The following is a 26973-nucleotide window of genomic DNA, read 5'->3' as shown; positions in this document are numbered from 1 at the left end:
TAATAACCCTGGGAGGTAGGTACTATAGCTGTATAGCTACTATATACCGCATTTTACAGATAATGAAACTAAAGCTCAGAAAGGTTAAGTGACTTGACCTGCATCACATGGTTTGTAAGTTTTTGAAGTGGGATTTAAATTGGTCTTCTTTACTCCAAGTCCAAAACTTAATACACTACACCAGTAGTGTCAAAATCAAAAAGAAATGGATCTCTGCCACAGTATGTTGACTTGGAAAACCACAAATTAACATTATCCATGTTGTATTGTATTTTAATCTGTTTTGTTAAACATTTCTCAATTACATTTTTTTTAAGCAATCGGGGTTAAGTAAGTTGCTCAAGGTTACATGGTACAGAGAGTGTGGAGGCTGCAGAGATGGCATCCTCCTAATAGCTCTGGCAGCTGCAAAAACCCCAGCGATTTGGGACAAAGTTCTTCCCTCTGGAAGCAGAGTTCTACTGTGGCAAAGAGCTCAAAAGTCAAGTAACTGAGTGACAACATGAGCAAGCAAAGTAAGCACAGTAATCCAATTTTAGATTCCTTTTTTGGGGACAAAAAGGATTAAAGCATGGAGGAAGACAATGAAGTCAGAACTCCTGCACCAAAAGGAGTTGCCAAGAAAAATATGAATTGGCTACAGGCCATGGAGGAGCTCAAGAAGGATTTTGAAAAATCAAATAAGAGAAGTGGAGGAAAAATTGGGAAGAGAAATGAAAATGATGCAAGAAAATCATGAAAAGTGAATCAACAGCCTGCTAAAGGAGAACCAAAAGAATATACTGAAGAAAATAACACCTTAAAAAATAGACTAACTCAAATGGCAAAAGAGGACCAAAAAGCCAAAGAGGAGAAGAATGCCTTAAAAAGTTGAATTTGCTAGATGGAAAAAGAATTTCAAACCTCACTGAAGAGAATAATTCCTTCAAAATTGGACTGCAGCAAATGGAAGCTAATGACTTTATAAGATACTCATTAAGGGACGGCTAAGTGGTGCAGTGAGTAGAGCACCAGCCCTGGTGTCAGGAGGACCTAAATTCAAATCCAGCCTCAAACACTTAACACTTACTAGCTGTGTGACCTTGTGCAAGTCACTTAACCCCAACTGACCTCCAAAAAGCAAAAAAAAAAAAAAGATACTATTTAAACAGGTCCAAACAAATGAAAAAAATAGGATGCAATGTGAAATATCTCATTGGAAAAAAAAACACTGACCTGGAAAATAGATCCAGAAGAGATTCATTCAATAAAATAGGGGACTTTTGAGCATTTTTGATGAAAAAACCAGAGTTGAATAGAAAATCTGATATTCAGATACAAGAAGCAAGAGAAGCATGAGAAGGTAAAGAGGAAAAATAAATCATTAAGGAACTTATCAAAGTTGAACTATTTACATGCCTACATGGAAAAATGATAATTGTAACTTATGAAAGTTTTCTCAGTATGAGGATAGTTGAAGGGAATATAAATATGTGTGTGTGTGTGTGTGTATACACACATATACATATATATGTCTACATAGGAGGATCTATGTGCATATGAATACATATGTGAGTATGTGTATATATGTGTACAAATAAACATAGACAGAGGGGCACAGGATCAATTGAATAGGATGGGATAATATTTTAAAAGGTTAAAAGTGAGAGAGGAATATAATGAGAGGAGATAGGGAGAGACAGAATAGGGTAAATTATCTCATATAGAAGACGCAAGGGATAACTGTTATAATGGAGAACAGGAAGGCAAAAGGGAATGGGTCAACCTTACTCTCATTGAATTTGGCTTAGGGAAGGAATGACATACACACTAAATTGGGTATCTTGCCTTACAGGAGAATAGGGGGGAAGGGGATGAGAGAGGGGATGATGGAGGGGAGGGCAGTGGGGGGTGGGGGAGGGTAGTTTGTTTTTTTACATTTACATTTGTTTTTTTACATCCAACTGGGAAATAAGATATATGAGCACTGGGGTATAGAGGTCCATCTTGCCCTGCTAGAAAGTTAGGGGAGCATGGGGGAGGGTATAGGGGAGAATGGATTAGGGGAAGAGGTATTCAGTGGGCTTGCTATTTTGGGATAGGGTAGGGGAAAGATGGAGAGAAAAAAAATTCAAAATCTTGTGGAAATGAATGTTGAGAACTAAAAATAAGTAAATAAAAGAAAAAAAAAAGAATATATCTCCTAATAAAAGGTCAAGGATATCAAGGGAATCAGTGAAAAAATGTGATGGAAGGTAGTCTAGTCATACCAGATCTCAAACTGTATTACAAAGCAGTAATTATCAAAACAATCTGATACCAGCTAAGAAACAGAGTGCTGGATAAGTGGAATAGATTAGGTATAAATCACACTATAGTAAATGACCAAAGTAATCTAGTATATGATAAATCCAAAAATCCAAGTTTTTGGAACAAAAATTCATTACTTGACAAAAACTGCTGGGAAAACTGAAAAACAGAATGGTAGAAATTAGGTATAGACCAATATTTCACACCATATATCAAGATAAAGTCAAAATGGGTACGTGATTTACACAAATTAGGAGAGCATTTATTTGTCAGATCTATGGATAAGGGAACAATACAGGACAAAAGGAAATATAAACAGCATTAGAAAACATAAATTTTGATCATATAAAATTAAAAAGTTTTTGCACAAACAAAATCAATGCAACTAAAGTTAAAAGGAAAGCAGAAAACAGGAAAAAAATTGTAACAAGTAACTCTAATAAAGGCCTCATTTCTCAAATATAAGGGGAACTGAGTCAAATTTATAAAAATACAAGTTATTCTTCAATTGATAAATGGTCAAAGGATATGAACAGGTAATTTCCAGACAAAGAAATCAAAGTTCTCTATAGTCATATAAAAAATGCTCTAAATCACTACTGATTAGAGAAAGGCAAAAGAAAACGACTCTGAGGTACCATCTCACATCTATCAGATTAACTAATATGACAAAAAAGAAAAATGATAAATATTGGAGGGGATGTGGGAAAACTGAGACACTAATGCACTGGTGGTGGAGTTGTAAACTGATGTAAGCATCTGAGAGCAATTTGGAACTATATAAGAATATTTCTCCTGCTTATAGCTATGAGAAATCTGTGATCATTTTCTAATTTTTTAATAGTATGATCTTTAAAGTTTATATATCCATTTAGAAATTTCTCTCAAAATATCCATTGCATGGGTTATGATCTGAACAATAATTTTTTTTTTTTTTTAAGCAATCGGGGTTAAGTAACTTGCTCAAGGTTACACGGTCAGTTATTATTATTTCTGGGTGTGGTGCTGAGTGTCTGAGCCCGGGATTCGATCTCCAGGTCAGTCTGACACTGGAGCCAGTGCTCTTACTCGCTGTGCTACCTGGCCGCCCCTGAACAATAATTTTTTAATCATAGTTTCTGGATATCTCTAGAATCAATAGTACTTGATAAGGATTCAATGACATATTAGCATGTAGGAATTTTCCAACAGCTGAATAAAAATGGTAGTTACTCCAGAATTCAATCATGAGTAAAATAGCAAAACTGTTCATAAATAATGTCAATGGTACCTTGACAAATAACACTATGAATAATTGTATAATAACTCACTTGGCCTATAAAAGTCATACTGTAAAACCCTGCTGTGAAATTATACCTAGGTAAAAATACATACACACACACACTCTCTTTCTCTCTGTGTAATAAAAACTTCAATATATTGTTGCAATGCTAGGGTGTCCAAAACAAAGATTCCAACTAAGGACCCACAAATATAGCACCCACAGCTCCTCACATGAGTCCCCCAAGTTATCCTAGGCCTGTTTTACTTGGTGGCTGAACAGTCACTCAAGCCTATAGCAGAGGAACTCTTATCCATGTAATTTCTATTGCTAGATAAACCATAAGACAGAATAGAGGACTGTAGATTCTGAGCTAAAAGTGATATTAAAGGTCATCTAATACATAATCTACCAGTCCTTTTAACATGCCTACTTTTGTCTGAAACTTTCTACTGATATCTTTAAGAGAAAGTCTTTCCCATTCTATTGTTTTCTTCTATTCCCTTGCATTGCTCACCTTCTTATCTCTCCTGGCCATTCTCTGGAATTCTGCATTGTTGGGTATCTTTCCTTTTCTTCTTAGCCTTTCACTTTCCTTTTTTCCTCAGCTATTTGTAAGTCCTCATGAAAAAGCCATTTTTGCTTCCTTTCTCTCAATCTCAGATATGCAGATGATAATACTCTGATGGCAGAAAGTGAAGAGGAATTAAGAAGCCTTTTGATGAGGGTGAAAAAAGAGAATGTAAAAAGCTGGCTTGAAACTTAACATAAAAACAAAACAAAATAACTAATATCCCATCACTTCCTGGCAGATAGAGGGACAAGAAATGGAAGCAGTGTCAGATTTTATACTTTTAGACTCAAAGATCACTGCAGATGGTGATGGCTAGAGCCATGAAAAGAAAATGCTTGCTTCTTGGCAAGAAAGCTATGGCAAATCTGGATAATTTATGAAAAAGCATATATCACCTTGCCAACAAAGGTCTGTGCAGTCAAAAGTATGATATTTCCACTAGCAATGTATGGCTGCAAGAATTGGACTATAAGGGAAGTTGAACACTGCAGGATTGACACTTCTGAATTGTGGTGCTGGAGAAGACTTTTGAGAGTCCCTTAGACAGAAAGGAGATCAAATCAATTAATACTTAAAGAAATTAATTCAGGCTATTTACTGCAAGGCCAAATATTGAAGCTGAAGGTTAAATACTTTGGCTACATGAGAAGATGGGGCCCACTGGAAAAGATCCTGATGTTGAGAAAGAATAAAGGCAAACAAACAAAAAAAAAGGGGACAACAGAGGATAAGATGGATAGATAGTATAATGGAAACAACCAACTTGAACTTTGACAGGATTCAAGAGATCGTGGAGGATAGAAGGGCCTGGCATGTTATAGTCCAGGGGGTCATGAAGAGTCATATATGACTGACACAACAACAACAACAAAAAAATAATTCTTTGGCTTATAGCCCCCCTAAGGGCTAGCTAGTTTTTTGGGATACAAACCCAACTTAACCAGCTAAAGAATTCCTTAGGCTGTGTAACCTTGAGCAAGTTACTTAACCCTGATTGCTTTAAAAAAAAAAAAAAAGAATTCCTTAGGCTAGAGGGTTTTAAGCTTTGTGTTGTGGACTCCTTTGACAATTTGGCAAAATCTGATCCTTTTCTCAGAATATTTTAAAATGCAAAAAATAAAATATACAGGATTATAAAGGAAACCAATTATAGTAACATTTTCAAAATATTTAAAAGTAAGTTCAAGGAATCCAGGTTAAAAACACTCTGCCTTAGGTATTTTCAGCTGTGCATTTTGAAATGTTCTCCCAGTGATGCTTGTTTTCTTTCAGAGTAAGCTCATATGACTTAGTGAGGAAATTCCTTTCAACTTCATTCCATTCCCATGATGAAATTCATTATATTCAAATCACAGGGGCTGGATAGAGAAGACTGAAAAAGAGTTAGTGACATTTGTAGTACTTCCCTTTTGATAAACATTTCTCCCAGCAATATAATCAGTCTCACCCATATAAAATTTCTTGAAAGCCATGAGAGAGAATTTGTCCAATGACCTTTGGATTACTGATATAAAATGAGGAGGTTTAAAACTAAAGAGTTTGCCACCATCATGAAGAATGTCTTTCACACGTGCCAAATGGAAGGTATATTCCTAAAAGAAAAGAGCATATGCATCCTCAACATTTCTTTTATGGATGAAGAAACTGAAGCTCAAAATTTTAGTGACTTGTCTGATATCAGACAGTAAAAGAGAGAGCTAAATTCAGACCCTCTGACTCCATGCTTTTGACTAACCACTAGTTTAAAGCAAAAGACATTTAACCAAATAGAAAGTCAAAGTAGGTGACAAGAAAGCCTCCTTCCTTCCCTTAATACACATTCACCATAGGCTATATGACACTATCACTAGTGGAGCAGGAAACACACTGTGTACATACATGCATGGATAGGGCAATTCATACCTCATACTGCAAAGTCACTGATTTCCCCTGGTGATGTCCTGCTGCTCTCGGGTTATCATCATTAAATTGCTGTTCTTTGCTGGTCTTCAGCTGAGATGGAAGTTTCTTCCTTATATGGAGAGCGGTCCTCTACCAGTTCTTTAGCTTAAAGCCCCAAGGGGCTTTTTCTCTTTCCTGCAATATACCCCAATTATGTAGAGAAGCCCTTGGAAATTTTAGATAAGTATTTCAAATTGCTCTTCTTCCAATGCTGTTTATAATCAAATTATTATGTGATTTACAATGAGAAAATTCCTTCTATATTTCCACTCCCATGATGCAATCATAGTTCATTCAAATCACAGGGGCTGGGTGGAAGAGCCTGAAAAGACCAAGTGACTTTTGTACTACCTTGCAACAGAATCACTATCTTCCCTACACCGTTATAGATTTAACCTAGATAACTGAAGATAGGTGAAATTTTCATGTCAGGGAATGAAATCAAGAGACACGCTAAAACAAAGGTGCTTACCACCACCAAGGATATTTATCAGGCTTGGAATCAATGTGCAAGGGATGACACCTAACTTTCCCTTCTTAGTTTATCTTATACTCTAAATCTTAAATGCCAACTTCCCTCCAAAATCCTCATGGTCTCGCTTCATTGGGCAGGTTCGGAAGAGTTGTAAAAATATTTCACTTCTTGAAAGATAAAATGAAGGTTGTCTGCAACTTTATCAGATGAACATATTTATCCTTTTGCCTTTAAAGCAAAGTTCCAACTAGTTGTACAGGTAAGTTTAAATCCTTACTCTGTGCTCTGCCTGACCTTGGCCCATGTGATTATGTTCTCACTGAGAATCCTTACTGCCTATTCCTACTTCCAGAAAGGCTTTTCAAAGTTAGAACACTATCCTCAGGGTTTTAAGAAAATATTTTTGTCTAGTGTCTACTACATGGAACTGTCCTGTATCACATTACAACGAATTTTTCTCTTTAAGCACCTGGAACACAATAGGGAACTTGTGTTTCTTGGGGAAATCAAAACCCATTTGGGCCCATTTTCTTAACCATAAGCTTGTTGTACTAGAAATCAGTGCTTCTTAAACTGTGGGTCACTACCCCCTCATAGTCAAGAAAAGATTTGGGAATAGTAAGTTTTCTGAACAACCAAAAACCACAAATTAATTCAAAATCAAACAAATAATGAAGCCAAGGTGTTTCTGGTAGTGCTTGCCCATGCTGCATCTGGCAACTTCGCCCTCAGGCCATGCAACTACTGCCGCCCATGGAGGTAGGGTGGGGGTAAGAGTTTAAGCAGCCCTGGACTAGATGACCTCGAAGATTCCTTCTGGCTCCAAATAGGTCATAGGTCTATTCTCTCATAAAGTAGAGGTAATTAGTTCAGGGAAATTCACAGTTTATAGAATGTAACAGCTTCTCTGGATTGGGGAATGAAGTTTTGAGTGTTAACTTTGCCCTGAGGATGAGGATCCTCATCATCCCATCATCCTGAGGATGCCACTTAGGAAAATGGTTTAGGAGAAAAATGTTTATCCTGAGACCTTTTTCCTTGAAGTTACTTTGTTCTGACATTTAAATGTATTCTTCATAATTATTGCTAAGCTCAGATGGCTCAGCTTCTAGGGTCATTTAAAAAAGTTTATGTGCAATCCACAGGCCAAGTCTTGAAACTTGCTATTATCTCTTGGTCAGCCTTGAGAAGCAAAAATGAATGCTTTTGCCATACTTTACAGCAGGTAGACTGACAAGTGTTATGCCCTTCCATTCATCTCTCTCCTTAATCTAGAATTAAAGGAAAATTCCCCATATTCCTAACAAATTGTTAGGAAGGACCAGATTTAGGTGACTATACTTCTTTCCTTTGACCAGTGAGTTATCCTGACTTATTATGCCTTCAAGACTTGCTCTATGGACAACAGAAACTTCACAGAGAGGCAAAGTATTTTTGTTTTCTTCACTCCTTTCAATTTACCAAATCTTGATGCTGAGAATATTCCAGAACAGTTTATTGGACTTCACTGCTGATGCAGAAGGAGGGACTTGCTTTCTGGACAGCTAGTAGAGTTCAGCTGAAAGGCAAAATAACCAATAACTAGAGGTCTTCAAGCATAAGCTTGAAAAAACACCAGTATTTTCTGGTAACTCACAAACTTTAGGCAGTTCTAATTTCTGGTTATGCTATATAACACAACCCTGAACCACTGCTGACATAATATAGGAATGAATGTTTGGGTTCCTAATCAGGTGATAGTTGGAACAACTCATCTCTGGTGTCTTCCACCTCTGAGATTCTAAAAACTTCAGAGCAGTAGGAGGAAATGAGGCAGCAGCTAAACTTGGGAGTCAGAAAGAATCTGTTTTAACCCTGCCTCAGACATGGCAAATTACTTAACCTCACTGGGCCTGTTTTCCTCATCTATGAAATGAGTGGGTTAGGTTTCAAGGCCTTGATGAAATTTATTTTAAATTAAGGGTCATTTTGGGATGTGGCAGAAAAAATTTAACTTAATTTCTTTTTGAAATACCAATTTGACAAAACAGTGAGACTAATTTTTAGTGTACCAAGGAACTGCTTCATTACTTTAGTCACACCTCTTAAGATAAAATTCACTTAATCTTTTGGAAAGACCATGTCTTTTTGCTTAAAGATAAACATATGTATTTTGAATAATTTTAACAGCAAATTAAGCTACAAAGGACAGAGAAGAAAGGTGAAATGGTGACAAGGGAAACAGATTGGAGGTGGGGGAGGGGGAGAGGAGGGAAAGAATTGAAATAAAAAGATGGACATAGTCTAGCTAAAAGGAAAGACAAAGTGGTGTAATTACTATTAACTAGTTGATAAACCCAGCTCACAACTTACTTGTTCTAACTCAATTTCCTGTACAGTAGACAAAACAATTCTGAGGACCATAAGGAATTATGGAGACAATTAGGTCAGAGGTCCTCCATTCTTGATTCTAAAGCCTATTGCCCTTCTTCATGGAAAACCATTAAAAACAAGTTACCTTGTGTTTCTATATAAAGCCACTACTCCAAATTTTCAGTGTTTCCTAATTTACTTTGTAATCTTTGATTTTTCTCCTGAAATTTAGTTATAATCTAGCTACTAATAATTTAGTTATTTCCCTTATTCACTTGGATCTTGAAGCCTTCTGATACTTCTTTACCCATCTTATTGTTTTCCTTCAAAACTTTTTTGCTGTCCTTTAATTATAAGATTTCTTTTTTTGGTATTCCTTTATAACAATGTGAATATTAATTACTTAGAAAATGGGCATGTCCCCAAAGTATTAACATATAAAAAATTTACTATGGGTTGATAAAGGGTAAAAAATTACTAGCAGTAAATTTCCTTAAAGGTTTACAATTATCTATGTTTCATTTTTGGGTTGAAGTGTAATAAATCCCATTTTCATATTTATAACATTTTAAGGTTTATAAAATTCCTGCATATATTTTGACTGGATCAGTCACTTTCTATATGTAAAATTCTGGGAAAAGTTTTGGTGTATCTAGCATATGTGCATGTTAAGAGTTGAAATGCCATACCAAAATCTTTTTTTCCTCAAATCTTCAGTTGAACCATATTTTTCTTTGGAAGGTGAAAATATTACCAGTGAAAATTCTATTATTTATGTTTACACATTATGTTTATAAAAGTACTCAACTGCATACTGAGAAAGTTATAAAAAGATGTAGGTGAGGGAAGATCAAACACTTAAGAATTGATCACCAAGAATTTTAACATTGTTAAAAGCTAAATCACTATGCTAATTTAATAGAAATGAAATAACAAGGTCTTTGTGCTTTACTATAAAGAACTGAAAAAATGTGAATTCATAGGTTATTTCACAATTTATAAGAATCTCCACAATTTGAAGACAGCATTATTCTAATTTTTTCCAGTGACTACACATTCCTTTATCACTTCTTTTTATCATTCATGATCTTAAACCTTTGTTTCCTAATGGTGTTTAGGATTTTGTGGGCATTAGAGGAAAATAACTTCTAAAAATATCAACAACTGAGTTACTTAACAGAAGAGCACTCACTTAGCCAAGCACTAGTGCTCCTACATTAAGACTACTGTAATGGTTTCCTTTTGCTACTATAAATGAATTGGTACCAATTATTACCAGTAGTTAATGCTCAATATTTATGCCTTTTATTAACTAATTTAATAAAACATTTCCATGCTTTTCTTAATCTTCTGAGCAGACAAGATATTTAAAAGCTGTTTGAAAAAAGGCACTTCATTACCATAATCAGCATGACTCCACTACAGAATATTACATATTCTCTTTAGTCTTATATTTAACATGAGGTATTGAAAGTCTAACTTGATATGCTTCTGGAACTTCTTAAAATGAATGATATAATAAAATGAGAATATGAGAAAGTATTTTGGAAATACAAAGTGCCACAAAAATACAAATTGTAAAGAATTTAAAATAAAGTGCTGTCATTAAGTAAAAGTTTAAAAAAATAAAATGTAACATCCTAAAGAATAAATTTTCTAAGTGAATTTAACCAATGAAAGGTTTTTTTTTTTTTTTTGGTGAATTTTGGTGAAAACATGGCTTAAATTTTATCCCTAAATCATGACTTTTCTGGGTCTTAGTGTTATTAGGAAATCATACAAATATATGTCTGATTTTAAACACAAATCTCTTAAAGCTGCACTCTAAAATCAGGGATATGTATCTAGAGGTAATCTTTCTTTTTCCCCATCTCCAGCTGCATCAAGAGAAATCAACCCCACAGAACATTCCCTTTAAAACCTTAAGTTCAGTAACTACTTGTTTTCTACTACTTGTACTTTTTTTGGCAATAATTGTTTATTGGTCTGTTATTGCAGTAATTGCAATTTAACAATAAACCAGTCTGAAAGACATTTTAGGTCTTGAGGATACATACCATATATATTTCTTTAAAAATAATCATACTTTTGTAAGCAATACTTTACAGTAGACACCTCAAATCTACCATAGATGTGAAACTTAAAACGAGAAAAATTTAAGTTCTAAATCTTTATACATATATTTTATATTCAGATTTCTATATATATTATATATACATACAGAAGTATATATAAAATATATATAATCAGATTTTAAAAATGAACAAAAACTGGGCACTGTACATAAAGGCTTTTTTAAAACTCAAACAATAGAAAAACTCTTTAAACATTAAACAATTTTAATAAAAGTTTCTGTACAATGCTAAGCAGTTTTATTTACACATAGAAAATGTAATAGGAGTAGTGTTTGAAATGACAGAACTCCTTAAAATTTCAATGGCAGGTAATCTGGAAAAAATAACAGCATTCCATTCACAAATATTTTCAAGCAATAAATATGTATTTATAAATAGTGTAAATTTACATCAAGATTAGAAACAAAAATCACAAATCTGAAGTTTATTTCTTAGTCTATGTGCAACCCATTATCTTTGTGACTTGGCTGTTAATTTTTTTTAAAGTTTTATTTAGGAACCAAAAGTATAACCGTCATGGTTTTAAAACAAGACAGAAAAACATAAAAGAAGTAAAAAAATTTTTATCATCTAACTTTTCACATTAAAAAAAAAATGTTGCCCAAAGAAAGACTTAAAATTTCTAACTACCTTACAAAGAAATGACCAGCTAGGCTAGTACTTTTTCCAAGGAAAATTCTGGAGGTGGTAAAGGGTAAGGGAGTAAGGAAATGGATGAAACCAAGTCATCAGCCCAGAAACAGAGAAATATAAAAGAGGTGGTCTTCAAGTCAGTAGTCTGTATGTATAATGTTGCCAGTTTTGTCAGATATATACAAAACGTGGAAATTTTTTTTTGAAATATAGCTGGTTCAGCTTTATTTTGAGTTCTGGAGTAGGAGCAATGCTCTCTCCTGTCCAGTTGGTTGACACTCCGCACTTGGAAGGTTGCATAGACACAGCTTTCAGCCAGCAGCCTTACAGGATAGCTACAAAAACCAGTGGTGCAGAACTGGGTCACTTCCTGAATATCAGAAAAGTTCTCATTTAATGTCCATGGAACAATGTCAAGATGAGGAGGATGGTAATGGAGGAGCCTGGGGGGGAAAACCCAAGGTAAATTACTTTTGAGCATATATAAACAGTGTTATCTTAATTTCCTTGTCAGCTTTTGAAGAAAGTTTCAGAGTATGCAACAAATCTCAGGAAAAGTTCAATTAACTATTATCAACAGCCTATTTTATAATGGAATCTCAGATGTGGCCTCTAAATTGGCCAGTTTCACCTTCTCCTAACTGTCCATTTTACCGTCTCTTAAAAAATGCATAATAAGCCTAATTGCTAGATATCAGCTTTTAGAAATTTGTGGCTGATCATATTTTTAGAAATCAAAATGGGTTATAGAAAGGAAGGGAAAGTAATTTAACAATATCACTAAACTTTCACCTAGTATTAGTTTATGGACACAACCACTATAGACTGTATTCCTTTTTTCATATATAAATATCACAGAATAAAAATGCTCTATAGCATTTTTCAAGTATTGCCTAGTTTTATCTAGCCAACTTTGTGAAAACTCCTAGTAATTTAGAGTGAAATCATGTGCCTATGTGTGCCCATGTATTTGACAGATGGGAAGATAAAAAATCCTAGCAAATTCTTCTTGTTTCTGTTTACAATTCTATTTTATATTCCTAATGATTTTATGTTTGAACAGATATGTTTGAATTTCATATACCATACTATTAAGTTAGCTTTCCCAAATGTTTTCCAGTGAAAACATTTTTGGTTAAGTATCTTAAATATAATTAGCCTAGAGAAATCTATCTACATCTATATTTATGTGTATTTTTATTTTTTTGGTGTGTGTGTGTGCGTGCGCACATGTAAGTACAAAAATGAATAGTGAATCTGTTAGTTTTTCTTCCCTACCATGGTCCTTAACAATGAACACATTTTGTCCAATGAGATCATAGTATAATAAATATAAGTGTTTTGAAAAGCACAGAGTAGTAGAAGAACTGTATGGTTTAGGTGGTATCATTATGATGGCAGTACTTACCCAGAAGTAAAGGTAGAAAAAAAATTCTCTCTCACACACATACACACACACACACACACACACACGCACATGCACACCTCCCCTCCCCCCACAGGGACTGTATGAAAAATAAGGAAAATATTTAATTACAAGTATTTCATTACCTCCTATTTACTGGTTGGAAATGAAAAACTCTGCTTCTTAACCCAGCTAATTATGTACTCACATGTTGATTTCACTTACTAATGTAAATTGGTCATAGACTTGCATCAAGTCCTCCATTCTGTACTGTTCTAGCACCACAAAATTTTCCAGGTTCCCATTTGTTTTTCGTGCACAGTCTTGGCAATGTACTATGTAGGTCTTTCGAGAATTGCTCTCATTAGTGATGAAAAGCAGGTCAAAGACTTCTACCTATTTCACAGAAAAAAATGTACAGATACTGAAAATCCTTAGCTATGGAAAAGGAAGAAATTATTTTTCAAGGCATGTGTGGTCAGTATGCAACGGTTAAAGACAGGTGCTAGAATAGCGCCAAGGCTGTAGGTTTAACTCTTAAATGGGGTTAACTAGTGTGCTCCATATTACTTAGGAGCTTATTAAAAGAGAAGGGAATGTATTAAGTCAGACTGACTACCAGCACTGAAAACAAGAACAAAATTCAACCTATCATATAAAACACATGACAATTTATGGAGTACATAACAGGTAAATAAGAAATTATCCTTGTATTTAAAGAGCTTATAAGTTAGTAGAAGATGAGGCATACATGAATAAAAAATAAATTAGATTATAAGCATACACTAAGAGTTATCAAGTGTTTTACCTTTCATCTCCTGACCAAGCTTATATTTGTTATTGTGAAAGAGAGGAGTCCAACTAAAGCTTCTTCAAAGGAGAAGTGATATATGGTAATAGCCCCTCAGAAGAGTAAAAGGAGTCCATGCCCAGAGCAGAGGCTCTTAAGTGGACTGGAACTAGCCTCTCTCCTCCTCTCAGGCTTTTGCCTTCTACATTAACGCTTGATACTCTTCTCTTATTTATTTATTTTTTGGATACTTTTCTTAACTTCACCTTTGGCCACGTTATGCTTTAGCCTGAACTACTCCCATATCTCTTTATAACCTTTCTCTCTCTAGCTACCAAGATTAGGATACAAATTCAATAATATTAATTATTAGTAGTTGCACAAAACTATATACTTATTGCTAATTATATCTAAAATATTGTTGTGGTGCTTGTAACATTCAAACATTAAATTTGGCCAAGAGGGTAATTCCACCCAAGCATTTTCACCCATCCTTTAAGTCATGCTTGATTGTCCAGGTACCACCCCTAGTAATTCATTGTCCAAACAAGCATATCCTACCATGGGAGAAGAAAATGTGTCAATTAATCAACTATCAATTTATTAAACATCTACTTTTTGTGAAGCACTGTGCTAGATGTTGGAGATATGGGTAAAAAGAATGAAACAATCCTCCCTGCTAACAAAGAGCTTACTGGCAATGTTTGAAATGACCAAATGGGTGCCCATTTAAGTAGGAATTCTTCAATGTTTTGTTCAGCATCTCAGCTGTTTTTGGATTCCTCCAAACTAATATGTGCTCTACCAATGGTAAGGAAACACTTTCTTCACATACAAAAATGGTGACATCTTTATACCAAACAACATAAAAAAATGAAAATTCCAATACCTACAAAAAAGGCATATAATAAAATTCTGGAAAATAATGTTTCTTATGTATTTTATATACTATATAACTGGAAGAGAATTCTGAATTGGCCAAATAAAGTCATAGGCAACTATCTTATTAGAAGAGACATCAATAGTACTATATAAGCCAATAAAACTTGAGCATTATTATTTAGGAAAATTAAAATCCAGATAAGGCATAGGTTTCAGCGTCCCATTTTGTAGGCCCAGACAATTTATAGATATTCTGTTGCCTGCTAGGGAGAGGTCTGGCCCCTGCCCTGAGGGAGAAAAGTGGCAGAGGCTCCTCGGAGGCTACAGTTGCTGCCATGTGGCTACCTCCAGAGCTCCTGATCTGCAAATCATAGGGGGAACAAGCAACCATTAAGAGGGTAATCATTCTTGCTTTAACCTGCTTGGACCTGGATCCATTCTCAGGTGATGGTCCTGGGGTGTGTGGCTTATTAGTGTGCCAGAGCATGTGGGGTTTGCAAGGAGGGTGCCCGCATAATAGCTCTGGAAGCTGCAAAAACCTTAGTGATTTTGGACATAGCTTTCTGCAATCTGGAAGCAGAGTTCTATTGTGGCAAAGAGCTCAAAAGTCAAGTAATTGGCTGGCAAGATGAGGAAGCACAAACAGACTATAGGATCCATTTTTGGGGGACAAAAAGGATCAAAGCATGGAAAGGCAGGAAAACAACAAAGACAGAACTCCTGCATCAAAAGGTTCTAAGAAAAATATGAACTGGTTACAGGAGCTCAAGAAGGATTTCAAAAGTGGAGGAAAAATTGGGAAGAGAAATGAGAATGATATAAGAAAATCATGAAAAGTGAGTCAACAGCCTGCTAAAGGAGACCCCCCCCAAAAAATACTGAAGAAAATAACACCTTACAAAATAGACTAACTCAAATGGCCAAAGAGGCCCCCCAAAGCCAATGAGAAGTATGTCTTAAAAAGTCAAATTTGCCACATGGAAAAGGAATTTAAAAAACTCACTGAAGAGAATAATTCCTTCAAAATTAGAATAGAGCAAATGGAAGCTAATGACTTTATGAGAAATCAAGATACTATAGAACAGATCAAAACAAATGAAAAAACAGAAGACAATGTGAAATATCTCACTGGAAAAACCACTGACCTGGAAAAAAGATCCAGGAGAGATCATTTGAAAATTATTGGACTGGGGGCAGAGTCACGATGGCGGCATAGAAACAGGACATCTGTGGGGCTCCGGCTTCCACCTCCCCCAATTCATGTAAAAGGGGGCTACGAACGAAACCACAGAACCCACAAAAGACACAGAGAAGCTAACCTCCCACTGAGGACAGCCCAGCAGGAATTGGACAGCGCAGTGCTCTGGGAGCTGAGCCCAGTCCCGAAGGAGCCAGGGCAGGCCTGAACAACCACTGGCTGGAGGGACTCCAGATCACCAGAAGCTGTGGCGGTTTCCAGAATTATTAACACATAGATGTGAAGGACAAAGTGAGAGGTTAGTGCAGGGTGGACTTTGGGTTCCAGTAGTTGGATGTGCAGTTGGCCTTTGCCCCCAGGGCAAGAAGCTGCCATGTGGCAGCTTCAGCTCCTGGCCTGCAGAGTGTAGGGGGACCAAGCGATGAGTCTTAAAAAAAGCCCTTGCTTTAACCTGCTTGGATCTGGATTGTGGTCTAGGATGGAGGTCCTGGGGTGTGTGACCAGCTTGCCAGAGCGTGTGGAGGTTTCAGAGAGGGCACGTGACTACTACCTTTGGCAGCTGTGAAAAGCCCAGCGCTTGGGACGAGGCTCACCTCTCTGGTGGCAGAGTCCTACTGTGGCAAAAAGCCAGGGGTCAAGTAACTGAGTGGTGACAAGAGCAGGCAAAAAAAGTAAAATAAACAAGAGCAACCCAACTTTACACTCCTATTTTGGCGACAAAAAGGATCAAAGCATGGAACAGGAGGAAGACAGTGAAGTCAGAACTCCTGCACCAAAAGCTTCAAAGAAATATACAAGCTGGTTATAGGCCATAGCAGACCTTAAGAAGTAAATAAGAGAAGTGGAAGAAAAATTGGGAAGAGAAATGAGAACAATGCAAGAAAATTATGAAATGAGAGCCAACAGCCTGACTGAGGAAAATCACACCTTAAAAAATAGACTAACTCAAATGGCAAAAGAGGCTCAAAAAGGCAACGAGGAGAAGAATGCCTTAAAAAGCCAAATTTGCCAGATGGAAAAGAATCTCAAAAGCTCACTGAGGAGAATCATTCCTTCAGAATTAGATCGGAGCAAATGGAAGCTAGTGACTTGAGGAGAAATCAAGATGCTTTTAAACAGATCCAAACAAATGAAAGAATAGAAGGCAAAGTGAAATATCTCATGGGAAAAACCACTGATCTGGAAAATAGATCCAGGAGAGAGAATTTAAAAATAATTGGACTACCTGAAAGCCATGATCAAAGTAAGAACCTAGAAATCATCCTCCAAGAAATTCTCAAGGAAAATTTCCCTGATGTTTTAGAAACAGAAGGCAAAATAGATGTTGAAAGAATCCACCGATTACCTCCTGAAAAAGATCCCCAAAAGAAAACTCCTAGGAATATTGTAGCCAGGTTCCAAAATTCCCAGATTAAGGAGAGAATATTACAAGCAGCCAGGAAGAAACAATTTGAATATTGTGGAAACACAATCAGTATAACCCAGGATCTGGCAGCTTCTACACTGAGGGATCGAAGGGCTTGGAATATGATATTTCAGAGGTTAAAGAAACTGGGATTAAAACCAAGAGTCACCTACCCAGCAAAAGTGAGTATCATGTTTCAGGGGAAAATATGATCATTCAGTGGAATAGAGTACTTTCAAGCATTCTTGATGAAAAAGCCAGAGTTGAACAGAAATTGTGACATTCAAATACAAGAAGCAAGAAAAAAGCATGAGAAGATAAACAGAGAAAAGAAATCATAAGAAATTTATCAAAGTTGAACTACTTACATTCATACATGGGAAAACAATAATTGTAACTTATGAAACTTTTCTCAGTATGAGAATAGTTGAAGGGAATAGAAATGTACATATATATGTCTATATAGGAGGGTATGTGGGTGTATGAATACATATGTGAATGTGTGTATAAATGTTTAGAGGTATACAGAGATAAAGGGCACAGGATCAATTTAATAGGAAGTGATTATACTTAAAAAGGTGAAATTAAGCGGTGAGAGAGAGGAATATAATGTGAAGATATGGGGAGCGACAGAATGGAGTAAAGTATCTCATATAGAAGAGGCAAGGGAAAATGGTTACAATGGAGGGGAAGAACAGAAAGGCAAAAGGGAATGGGTCAACCTTATCCTCATTGAATTTGGCTCAGTGAGGGAATGACATACACACTTAAATAGGGTATCTCACCCTACAGGAGAGTACGGGGGAAAAGGGATGAGATGGGGGGTGATGGAAGGGAGGTCAGGCTGGGGGGGGGAGGGAAGTTGGACGCACCCACTTTTGAAAAGGGACAGGATCAAAGTAGAGAATAGAACAAGTGGGAGGTGGGAGAGGGAAATGTAGTCAGTCTTTTACAACATACCTACTATGGTAATGTTTTGCATAGCTACACATGTACAACCTATACTGAATTGCTTATCTTCCCAGTAAGGGGGGGGGGTAGGCAAGGGAGGAAGGGAATGAATCTAGAATTCAAAGTTTTAAAATCAAATGTTTAAAAAAATATATATACTATTACCAATACTACTTTACATGTAATTGGGAAATAAGATATACAGGCACTGGGGTACAGAGATCCAACATGCCCTACTGGAAAAGTCGGAGGCAGTACGGGAGAAGATATGGGAGAGAGCAGATTGGAGGAGGGATATCCTGTGGGACTGCTATTTTGGGGCGGTTGGTAGGGAAAAAACAGGGAGAAAATTTGTAACTCAAAATTTGGCAGAAATGAATGATGTAAACCAGAAGTTAATAAAGCATTTGAAAAAAAAAAATTATTGGACTACCTGAAAGCCATGATCAAACAAAGAGCCTAGACACCATCTTTGAAGAAATTATCAAGCAAAATTGCCCCGATATTATAGAACCAGATGGAAAAATAGAAATTAAAAGAATTCACTGATCACCTCTTGAAAAAGATCCCAAAAGGAAAACTCCTAGGAATATTGTAGCCAAATTCCAGATTTCCCAGGTCAAGGAGAAAATACTGCAAGTAGTAAGGAAGAAAAAATTTGAGTACTGTGGAAACACAATCAGGATAACACAAGATCTAGCAGCTTCTACATTAAGGGATCAAAGGGCTTGGAATATGATATTCTGGAGGTCAAAGGAGCTAGGATTAAAACCAAGAATCATCTACCCAGAAAAAAACTGAGTATAATGTTTCAGGAGAAAATATGGTCATTCAATGAAATAGAAGATTTTCAAGGATTCTTGATGAAAAACCAGAGCTGAACAGAAAATGTGACTTTTAAATACAAGAAGCAAGAGAACCACGAGAAGGTAAACAGGAAAAAGAAATGATAAGGAACTAATTAAAGTTGAACTAGTTATATTCCTACATGGAAAAATGATAATTGTAACTCATAAAATTTTTCTCAGTATAAGGACAGTTGAAGGGAATTTATATGTAATATGTATGTATAGGCGGGCATATGTATAAATATATGTGTGTACATGTATGACTGTACATATATAAACAGACAGAGGGCACGGGATGAGTTATAGGAAGGGATGATATTTAAAAAATAAAATTAAGAGGTGAGAGAGGAATTTATTGGGAGAAGAAAGGGAGAGATGATTAGAGAAAATTATCTCATATAAAAGACAAGAAAAAACTGTTACAATGGAGGAGAAGAGCAGAAAGGTGAAAGGGAATGGGTCAACCTTACTTTCATTGAATTTGGCTTAAGGAGGGAATAACATACACACTCAATTGGGTATCTTACCCAACATACACACTCAATTGGGTATCTTACCCTACAGGAAAATAGGGGGGAAGGTGATAAGAGGGGGGATGATAGAAGGGAGGGCAGATTGGGGGAGAGTGTAGTTAGAAGCAAACACTTTTGAAGGACAAGGTCAAAGGAGAAAATAGAGTAAGTGGGGGGGCAGGATAGGATAGAGGGAAATATAGTTAGTCTTTCACAGTATAAGTACTATAGAAATGTTTTGGGTAACTATATATGTACAACCTATAATGAATTGCTTATCTTCCCAGAGGGCATGGGTGAGTAGGGAAGAAGGGAAAAAGTGTGGAACTCAAAAGTTTAAAAAAAATGTTTTTTTATAACATGCAACTAGGAAATAAGGCACTTGGGAAGGAACTCAAAATCTTGTGGAAATGAATGCTGAAAACTAAAAATAAATAAATAAATGAATTGGGGGGGAAGTGAGGTAGTTTATTTTGGAGGTTATTTTGCTAGAATCATTTAAATCAGGCCTCCACAGCATATGACCTTCAGGCTTCCTGGTATGTTGTACAGGCTTGTTTTAACATCCTCTACACTACTCATGGGCTGTCTGAACTCCACCTGCAAACAGGTCTGTATTTATATCTACATTTTTCATGGCCCACTGGCCACAGGTTTGTGCAGGCCTGATTTAAACAAATCATCATTCTCTTTAAAATTAAAGCTAACACACCTACAGATTGAATCTTCCTTAATCACTTCTAGAATAAGAAAAATTAAATGAGCTCTAATTGTCAGAAAGCATGGTGTCAAATACTTTAGACTCTAGCACAAAGTTTTCAGATTCAAGTTAACAACTGCTACAACTCTGAAAACAGGTCACCTTGGTAAAAACCCAAGACAAGCAAAACTTATTTCTTCATAGCAGAGAAAGGACATCCTCTGCAATTCATCTTTAAAAATTTCATGATGATTTTCAAAGTTTATTAAAGTAGATTTTACAATGTATTTTTGCATTATTTTGTTGGTTTGCCTTTTAAATCAAGCAGAGCATAGTACAATCAATTAAACAATCACTTAAAGACTGAGAGTGGAAAACACAGGTGGATTCAAAACAACCAATCAGCCACAGAAAGCACAGGAACTGACCTCACAGATGCTACAGTAATGAGCGGGTTCTTCTTTTGAGCGTCCGTGCCATACAATCTCTTTTCCAGCAGCAAGAAGAGCTTCCCTCAGCGTCTGACACTGCTTCAGAGTTCTCAATAGACAATACCTATCGGATAGGGGGCAGAACAAGATAAAATGCATGACTAGTAATTGAATATTAAAAGTATTTTAGCAATGAAGAATATTGGTTTATATTAAAGGGCTCAGAATGTAGGACTCAGAGATAAGTTTTGGTTATATATCTGATTTCACTAACCCAATGTGTATGACTTGATAAGTTTTATCATTTATATATACAACACTGTTAAGATGCTAATGAATACAAAAATCTAATAAGAAAATAGTAATGCATTCTAATTGTTAAATATGGTAAATTGTTAACACATGGTTCTAAACACAAAAAATACACTGTTTTTGGCCAAAATTAATTTTCTGTCCGGAAAGAGACTTATTATTAATTTGTTGAATTGGGAAAAGTCAAATTTAGGATTGCTATGAGGAAAAACTTCCTTGTTAGAGTTCTCTAAAAATGGATGAAGCCACAAGAGGAGTCATGGGTCCCCCTTTACTTGAGATCTCCAAATAAAAGGTGAATCACTACTTGTTTGTGAAGGCTGTAGTAGGGATTCTTTTTCAGTTAAAAAAATTACCAGGACCCTCTGAAATTCTGGATGTTTGTTTTGGTTTATAAGAACAGAAAGCTGGCTCTATCATTTCAGGCTACACTATTTAATTCTAAAACTGAAAAAAAGAAAGTGCTTAAAATTTTTTTTAAACAGTAAACAAAATATTGTGAAACCCTTTAATTTATGACTACAACTTTCTATTTTCCTATACACCTTCTTTCCTGGGCTATTTCCTATGTGTATTCAGTTCTTCATTCCTATAATTCCTATTACATACCTAGTGGTTTACAACAGAGGTGTCAAATGCAAATAGAAATAGGGTCACTAGGGGCAGCCAGGTAGCACAGCGAATGAGAGCACTGGCCCCAGTGTCGGGATGACCTGGGGATCGAATCCGGGCTCAGATACTTAGCACCACACCCAGAAATAACTGGCCATGTAACCTTGAGCAAGTTACTTAACCCCAATTGCTTCAAAAAAAAAAAAAAAAAGAAAGAAATAGGGCCACTAAAACTGAACATAAAGCATCTGTCTGGGCTGCATACTGACTTAGAAAATCACAGATTAACATTATGTATTTTCTACTTTATCTTGTTAAATATTTCTCAACCATTCTGTGTTGTAGGAAATGGGGCCGCATGTTTTGACACCTCTAGTTTACATTAATTTCTCAAAACTGTTTGGTAACAACCTTTGTTGTGAGCCTTTCCTAAAGACTCAGTTTGTTCAGAAGGGGTTTGTATTAAATCATCTCCAAGATCTTCCTGCCTGCTGTACTATTTTATGAGTGTCCCTAAAGATCCAAGTACTTAGGAATTGGCATGGCTTCCCAATAACAATGTCACCAACATTAGTTCCAATGATCTTTATGCTGATTTTGAACTGGAATTGTGATTTCAATGATATAGGATAGGGAATTAGCAGTGAAGAAAGTTCCTCTAACAATATAGATAAACATCTACTCTACAATACATAGTCTGATGCTAAGACTGATAATGACAATACCTAATATTTATATAGTGTTAGGTACTGTGCTAAGTGCTTTACAATAATTATCTCATTTGATTCTTGCAACAATCTTAGGAGGCAAGTGCTATTGTTATCATCTCCATTTTACAGATGAGGAAACTGAGGTTATGTGACTTGCCCCGGGTCACATAGCTAGTAAGTGTCTGAGGCTAGATTTGAACTCAAGTCTTCCTGACTTCAAGCTTGGCACTCTTATCTGCACCCCCCTAGCTGGTTAAGTTAGGTAGTTATGAGGACAAGCAATTGAATAGATGGGAGAAGGTTGATTACCAACATGGGGGCCATTTTGGAAGTGACTTACTATTCATAACTGACTGGGTGAGGATCACGGTGACTAGGACTATGAGACACATGAGGAAAGAGCAGGTATCAACTTGGGTCAAATCCATTTTACTTAAAAAAAATTAAAAAGTTAAAAAACCCCTCCACAATCCAACAAGGAGGAAGGAAAAAAGGAATTTTTTAAGTGTGTGCTTTAATGCCAAGTGGTTTCACAAATATTATGTCATATGATAACTCAACTCTGAGAGGGAGATGATATCATTATCCCTAAATGGAAGAAGCCAGTCATTGTTAAGTAAATTGCCCAGGTCATACAGCCAGTGTCTGAGGCAGGATTTGAATCAGGTCTTCCCAACTCCAGGTGACACTCTTAGTCATTGTGCCACGTAAGCTGGTGCCCTTAGTAGTTGTTTCGTCTCCTACCTTGTCTATAGTTCTCAAGAACACCTCAAACATTTGCTACTTTGTCATTTTCTTTTTTTTTTTGGAGGGGGAAGGCAAGGCAATTGGGGTTAAGTGACTTGCCCAAGGTCACACAGCTTGTAAGGATTGTTAAGTTGTCTGAGGCTGAATTTGAACTCCGCCACTTATCAATCGAGGAGGCAAGAAAATACAATACCTATCATACACATTAAGTCATGCAAAACATTATTTCCACATTAACTGTCTTCCAGGGAGAAATATGCTTCAGTCAGCACTCTGGGTTTATGAATTTTCTATCTGGAAGTGGATAGTATTTTTCATCATTAAGTCCTTTGGAATTTTGGTAGTTCATATTTACAATATTGCTATTACTATGTATTCTGTTATTCTGGTTTTGCTCACCTCACTCTTTATTACTTCATAACCAGTTCTCTGTCCATGTTTTCCTGAAACCATCCTTCCTTTCATAATTTCTTACAGTACAACAATATTCCATCACATTCACATACCACAACTTGTTCCGCCATTCCCCAGTTGATGAGAATCCCACATCCCCTTACTTTCCAATTTTTTGCCACCATAAAAATTGCTGCTATATTTTTGTATATATGGGTCTTTTCCTTTTCTCTGATTTCTTTGGGATATAAATCCCAAAATGATATTGCTGTAATAGAACTACAACTGCTAGTAGTGGTATTTCTGGGTTCAAAAGGTATGTACAGAATCCTAGGTTTTGGGGTTTAGTTACAAATTGCTTTCAAGAATGGCTGGACTAGTTCATGGATCCACTGACAGTGCAAGCATGTGTTCTATTTTCCTCACATTCCCTCCAGCATCTATCATTTTCCTTTTCTGCCATCTTAGGCATCTGATGGGTATGAGGCAGTATCCCAGAGTCATCTTAGTATATGCATTCCTCAAATTATTAGTAATTTAAAGTATTTTTTCCTCTAAAAACTGTTCTTTCATATCCTTCGACCATTTATTAACTAGGCTTTTAATTCTTATAAATTTGAGAAATGAGGTCTTTCTCAAGAGAAATTGCTTCAAAGATCCACCCCCCTCCCCCCTACCAGTTTCTTTCTTTTCTTCTAATTTTGGCTGCACTGGCTTTGTGCAGAAACTTTTAAATTTTATATAATCAGAATTTAGCTCGTGAATTTCTCTATCCCTTGTTTGGTCATGAAATGTTTCCCTATTCATAGATTTGACAGTTAATTTCTTCCCTGCTCTACTAATTTGCTTATTTCATCACCTTCTATGTCTAAGTCATGCACCCATTTTTAAGCTTATCTTAGTATATAGGTGAGATATTAGTCTATTCCTAGTTTCTGTCACACTAGTTTCCAGTTTTCCCAGCAGTTTTTATCAAACAGTGAATTCCTGCCCCAATAGCTGGGATCTTTGGGCTTATCAAACATTAGGTTACTGTGCTCATTTGCTCCTGTGAAACTAACTGTTCCATTGATCAATCACTCTATTTCTTATCTAGTAAGAGACTGTTTTGATATGATTACTACTTTATAGTATAGCTTGAGATCTAGTACTTATAGGTCCCCCTCCTTCCTATTGATTCCTCTGATATTCTTTACCTTCTGTTCCTGCAGATGAAATTATTACTTTTTCTAGCTCTACAAAGTAATTCTTTGACAATCTGTTAGTATGGAACTGAACAAATAAATTTAGGGAGTACTGCCATTTTTATTATATTGACTTAGTCTACCCATGCACAATTAATATTTTCCCAATTATTTAGATCTATTTTTATTTGTGTTAAGTATAGTGTAACTATGTACATACAAGTCCTATGTGTGTCTTGGCAGGTAGACTTCTAAGTATTTTATGTTATTTGTTATTGTTTTAAATGGAATTTCTTTTTCTATTTCTTCCTGCTGCGTTTTGTTTGTAATATATAGAAATTATTTGCATGGGTTTATTTTATAATCTGCAACTTCACTAAAGTTATTCATTGTTTTAACTATTTCTATGATGATTACGGTTCTCTAAATATACTGTCATGCCATCTGAAAGAAGTGATAGTTTTGTTTCCTCACTGTCTATATTTATTCCTTCAATTTCTTTTCCTGGTCTTATTGCTATAGCTAACATTTACAGCACAAATCCTTGCTTCACCTCTGATATTACTATAAAGGCTTCTAGCTTATAGATTATAGATAATGGTTCCTTTTGGTTCTAGATAGATCCTACCTATCATTTTAAGAAAAACTCTATTTATTCCTACGCCTTTTAAGGAGTTTCCTCTATTGATTCAGATGAAAACATTTATCCATGTCCATCCTGTGAAAGTTTTGTTCTAATGCTCCCCAAAGTTTGACATAGAAGGTCTGCTCAAAATGCTGGAGGCCTTCCTGATTTTCTCCTGACATTATTATTTGTGCATAGGTACAAATATATCTTAGTTTCCCTAGTACAACTTTAATATTCCTGAGGATTGGAACCAGTCCCTTGCAAATAGTTAATGAATTAAACTAAATATAATGGACAAAGAGGCACAGATGGGAACTTCTGGGCTTAGGGAAAGTAGTAGATCTTATAGAAAACTTGGAGTTCTAAAGACTATTAAGATAAAAGGGTTTGAATTCATGGAGACAGATAATTGAAATGCTTCTTATTACCTTCCAATAGGTACACTGTTTGGGAGGTAAGAAAGCTTCCAAAAAAAAAATTTAAATGCCATTTACAATCCAGTTGCAGAGGCATAAATTCAAGTCTTATAATATATGTCAAAGCCATTCTACTCCCTATTTCTTAACTTTATTTAATTTCAAAGTAAAAACATTGTTTCTCTTTAAATATTTTACAAATAAGACTTTTAAAAATTAGAATTTACCCCTCTCCTTAGCAGACCTTAATTAGTATGGATCTACCACATAAGCAAAAAACTAGAAAAGAAAACCAATGTAAACCAATATACCCACACATACACATATGCATGTTTTTACCATAAATCTCTCTCTCTCTCTCTCATATCTGTGTGTATGGAGGAGAAAAGGGGGGAGGGGAGGGAGAGAGAAAGTACAGGTTCAGACCAATTTATAGTTATTAAAGTGAGGAATGAGCTGGAAAAGGGTATGGGGCCAGTGATATTGCAAGAGCAAAAATAAAGGATATTCTATGTGTATCCATGTAGAAGAAGGTGCCTACAGAAACGTACATTAATTATAAATATTACATCTGTACATTTATATACAAATATTAAATACATTAAATATGTAAATGTCCACATTACATAAAATATATATCAATGGAATAAAGAAACAAGCATACATGAAAAGATCAGATTATAAAAGAACCCTCTAAATCAATGGTTCTTACATGCATAGAAAATGTACAGAAAAATTACATACCTATTTTTACTAATCTCTAACTGAAATATATTAATTTCTGTCACAAATTAGAAAAAATTATTATGAAAAAGCATCCATAGCCTTCAACAGACTGTTAATGAAATCCATGGGACACTAAAAAGGTCAAGAAACCTTGGAATATTACAAGACCATGCATGCAGGGTGATATCCTTTGAGAATAATGACTGATTGACCAAGTTAAGACTTGGCTAAAAAAGAAAAAGTCTACTTCAATAAGAATTTCAAAGTTCAAAAATACTCTTTCAAGATAATTAACAATAATTTATATCAGTAATTTATATCAATCTGACCTGGAGGTGAATCACTTTTGGCAATTAGTCAATCAAGAATTAAAATAAATTAAATGAAATTATGTCAACATGAGAAAGACCTATGATTTAATGACCTTAAGAGTTTTCTGGTATGAGAACTCTCCCCCAACCAA

General features: G+C 35.7%; 1 protein-coding gene across 5 annotated transcripts in view; it reads right to left on the bottom strand.

Annotated features, from left to right (window-relative positions):
* Window positions 1-10851: 10851 nt before the first annotated feature.
* KDM6A (lysine demethylase 6A) overlaps window positions 10852-26973 on the bottom strand; it is a 273917-nt gene continuing 257795 nt past the window's right edge. For 4 of the 5 annotated variants that reach the window (XM_069065747.1, XM_069065749.1, XM_069065748.1 and 1 more), the window contains 3 exons: window positions 20780-20906; window positions 13291-13461; window positions 10852-12103 (listed from right to left, as the gene is read on the bottom strand). In XM_069065747.1, coding sequence (XP_068921848.1) covers window positions 12074-12103; window positions 13291-13461; window positions 20780-20906 — 328 coding nt within the window. In that variant the 3' untranslated portion in view covers window positions 10852-12073. The remainder of the gene's footprint in view (window positions 12104-13290; window positions 13462-20779; window positions 20907-26973) is intronic. The other variant, XM_069065751.1, reaches the window with a different exon arrangement.

The sequence above is a fragment of the Petaurus breviceps genome, unplaced genomic scaffold (assembly GCF_028583685.1).
Source record: "Petaurus breviceps papuanus isolate PSGF00001 unplaced genomic scaffold, PetGlider_PUasm1.0 90700, whole genome shotgun sequence".
In the NCBI taxonomy this organism is placed as follows: Eukaryota; Metazoa; Chordata; class Mammalia; order Diprotodontia; family Petauridae; genus Petaurus; species Petaurus breviceps.
The sequence above is the reverse complement of the archived record's forward strand: the minus strand, read 5'-3'. Positions and strand labels throughout refer to the sequence as shown.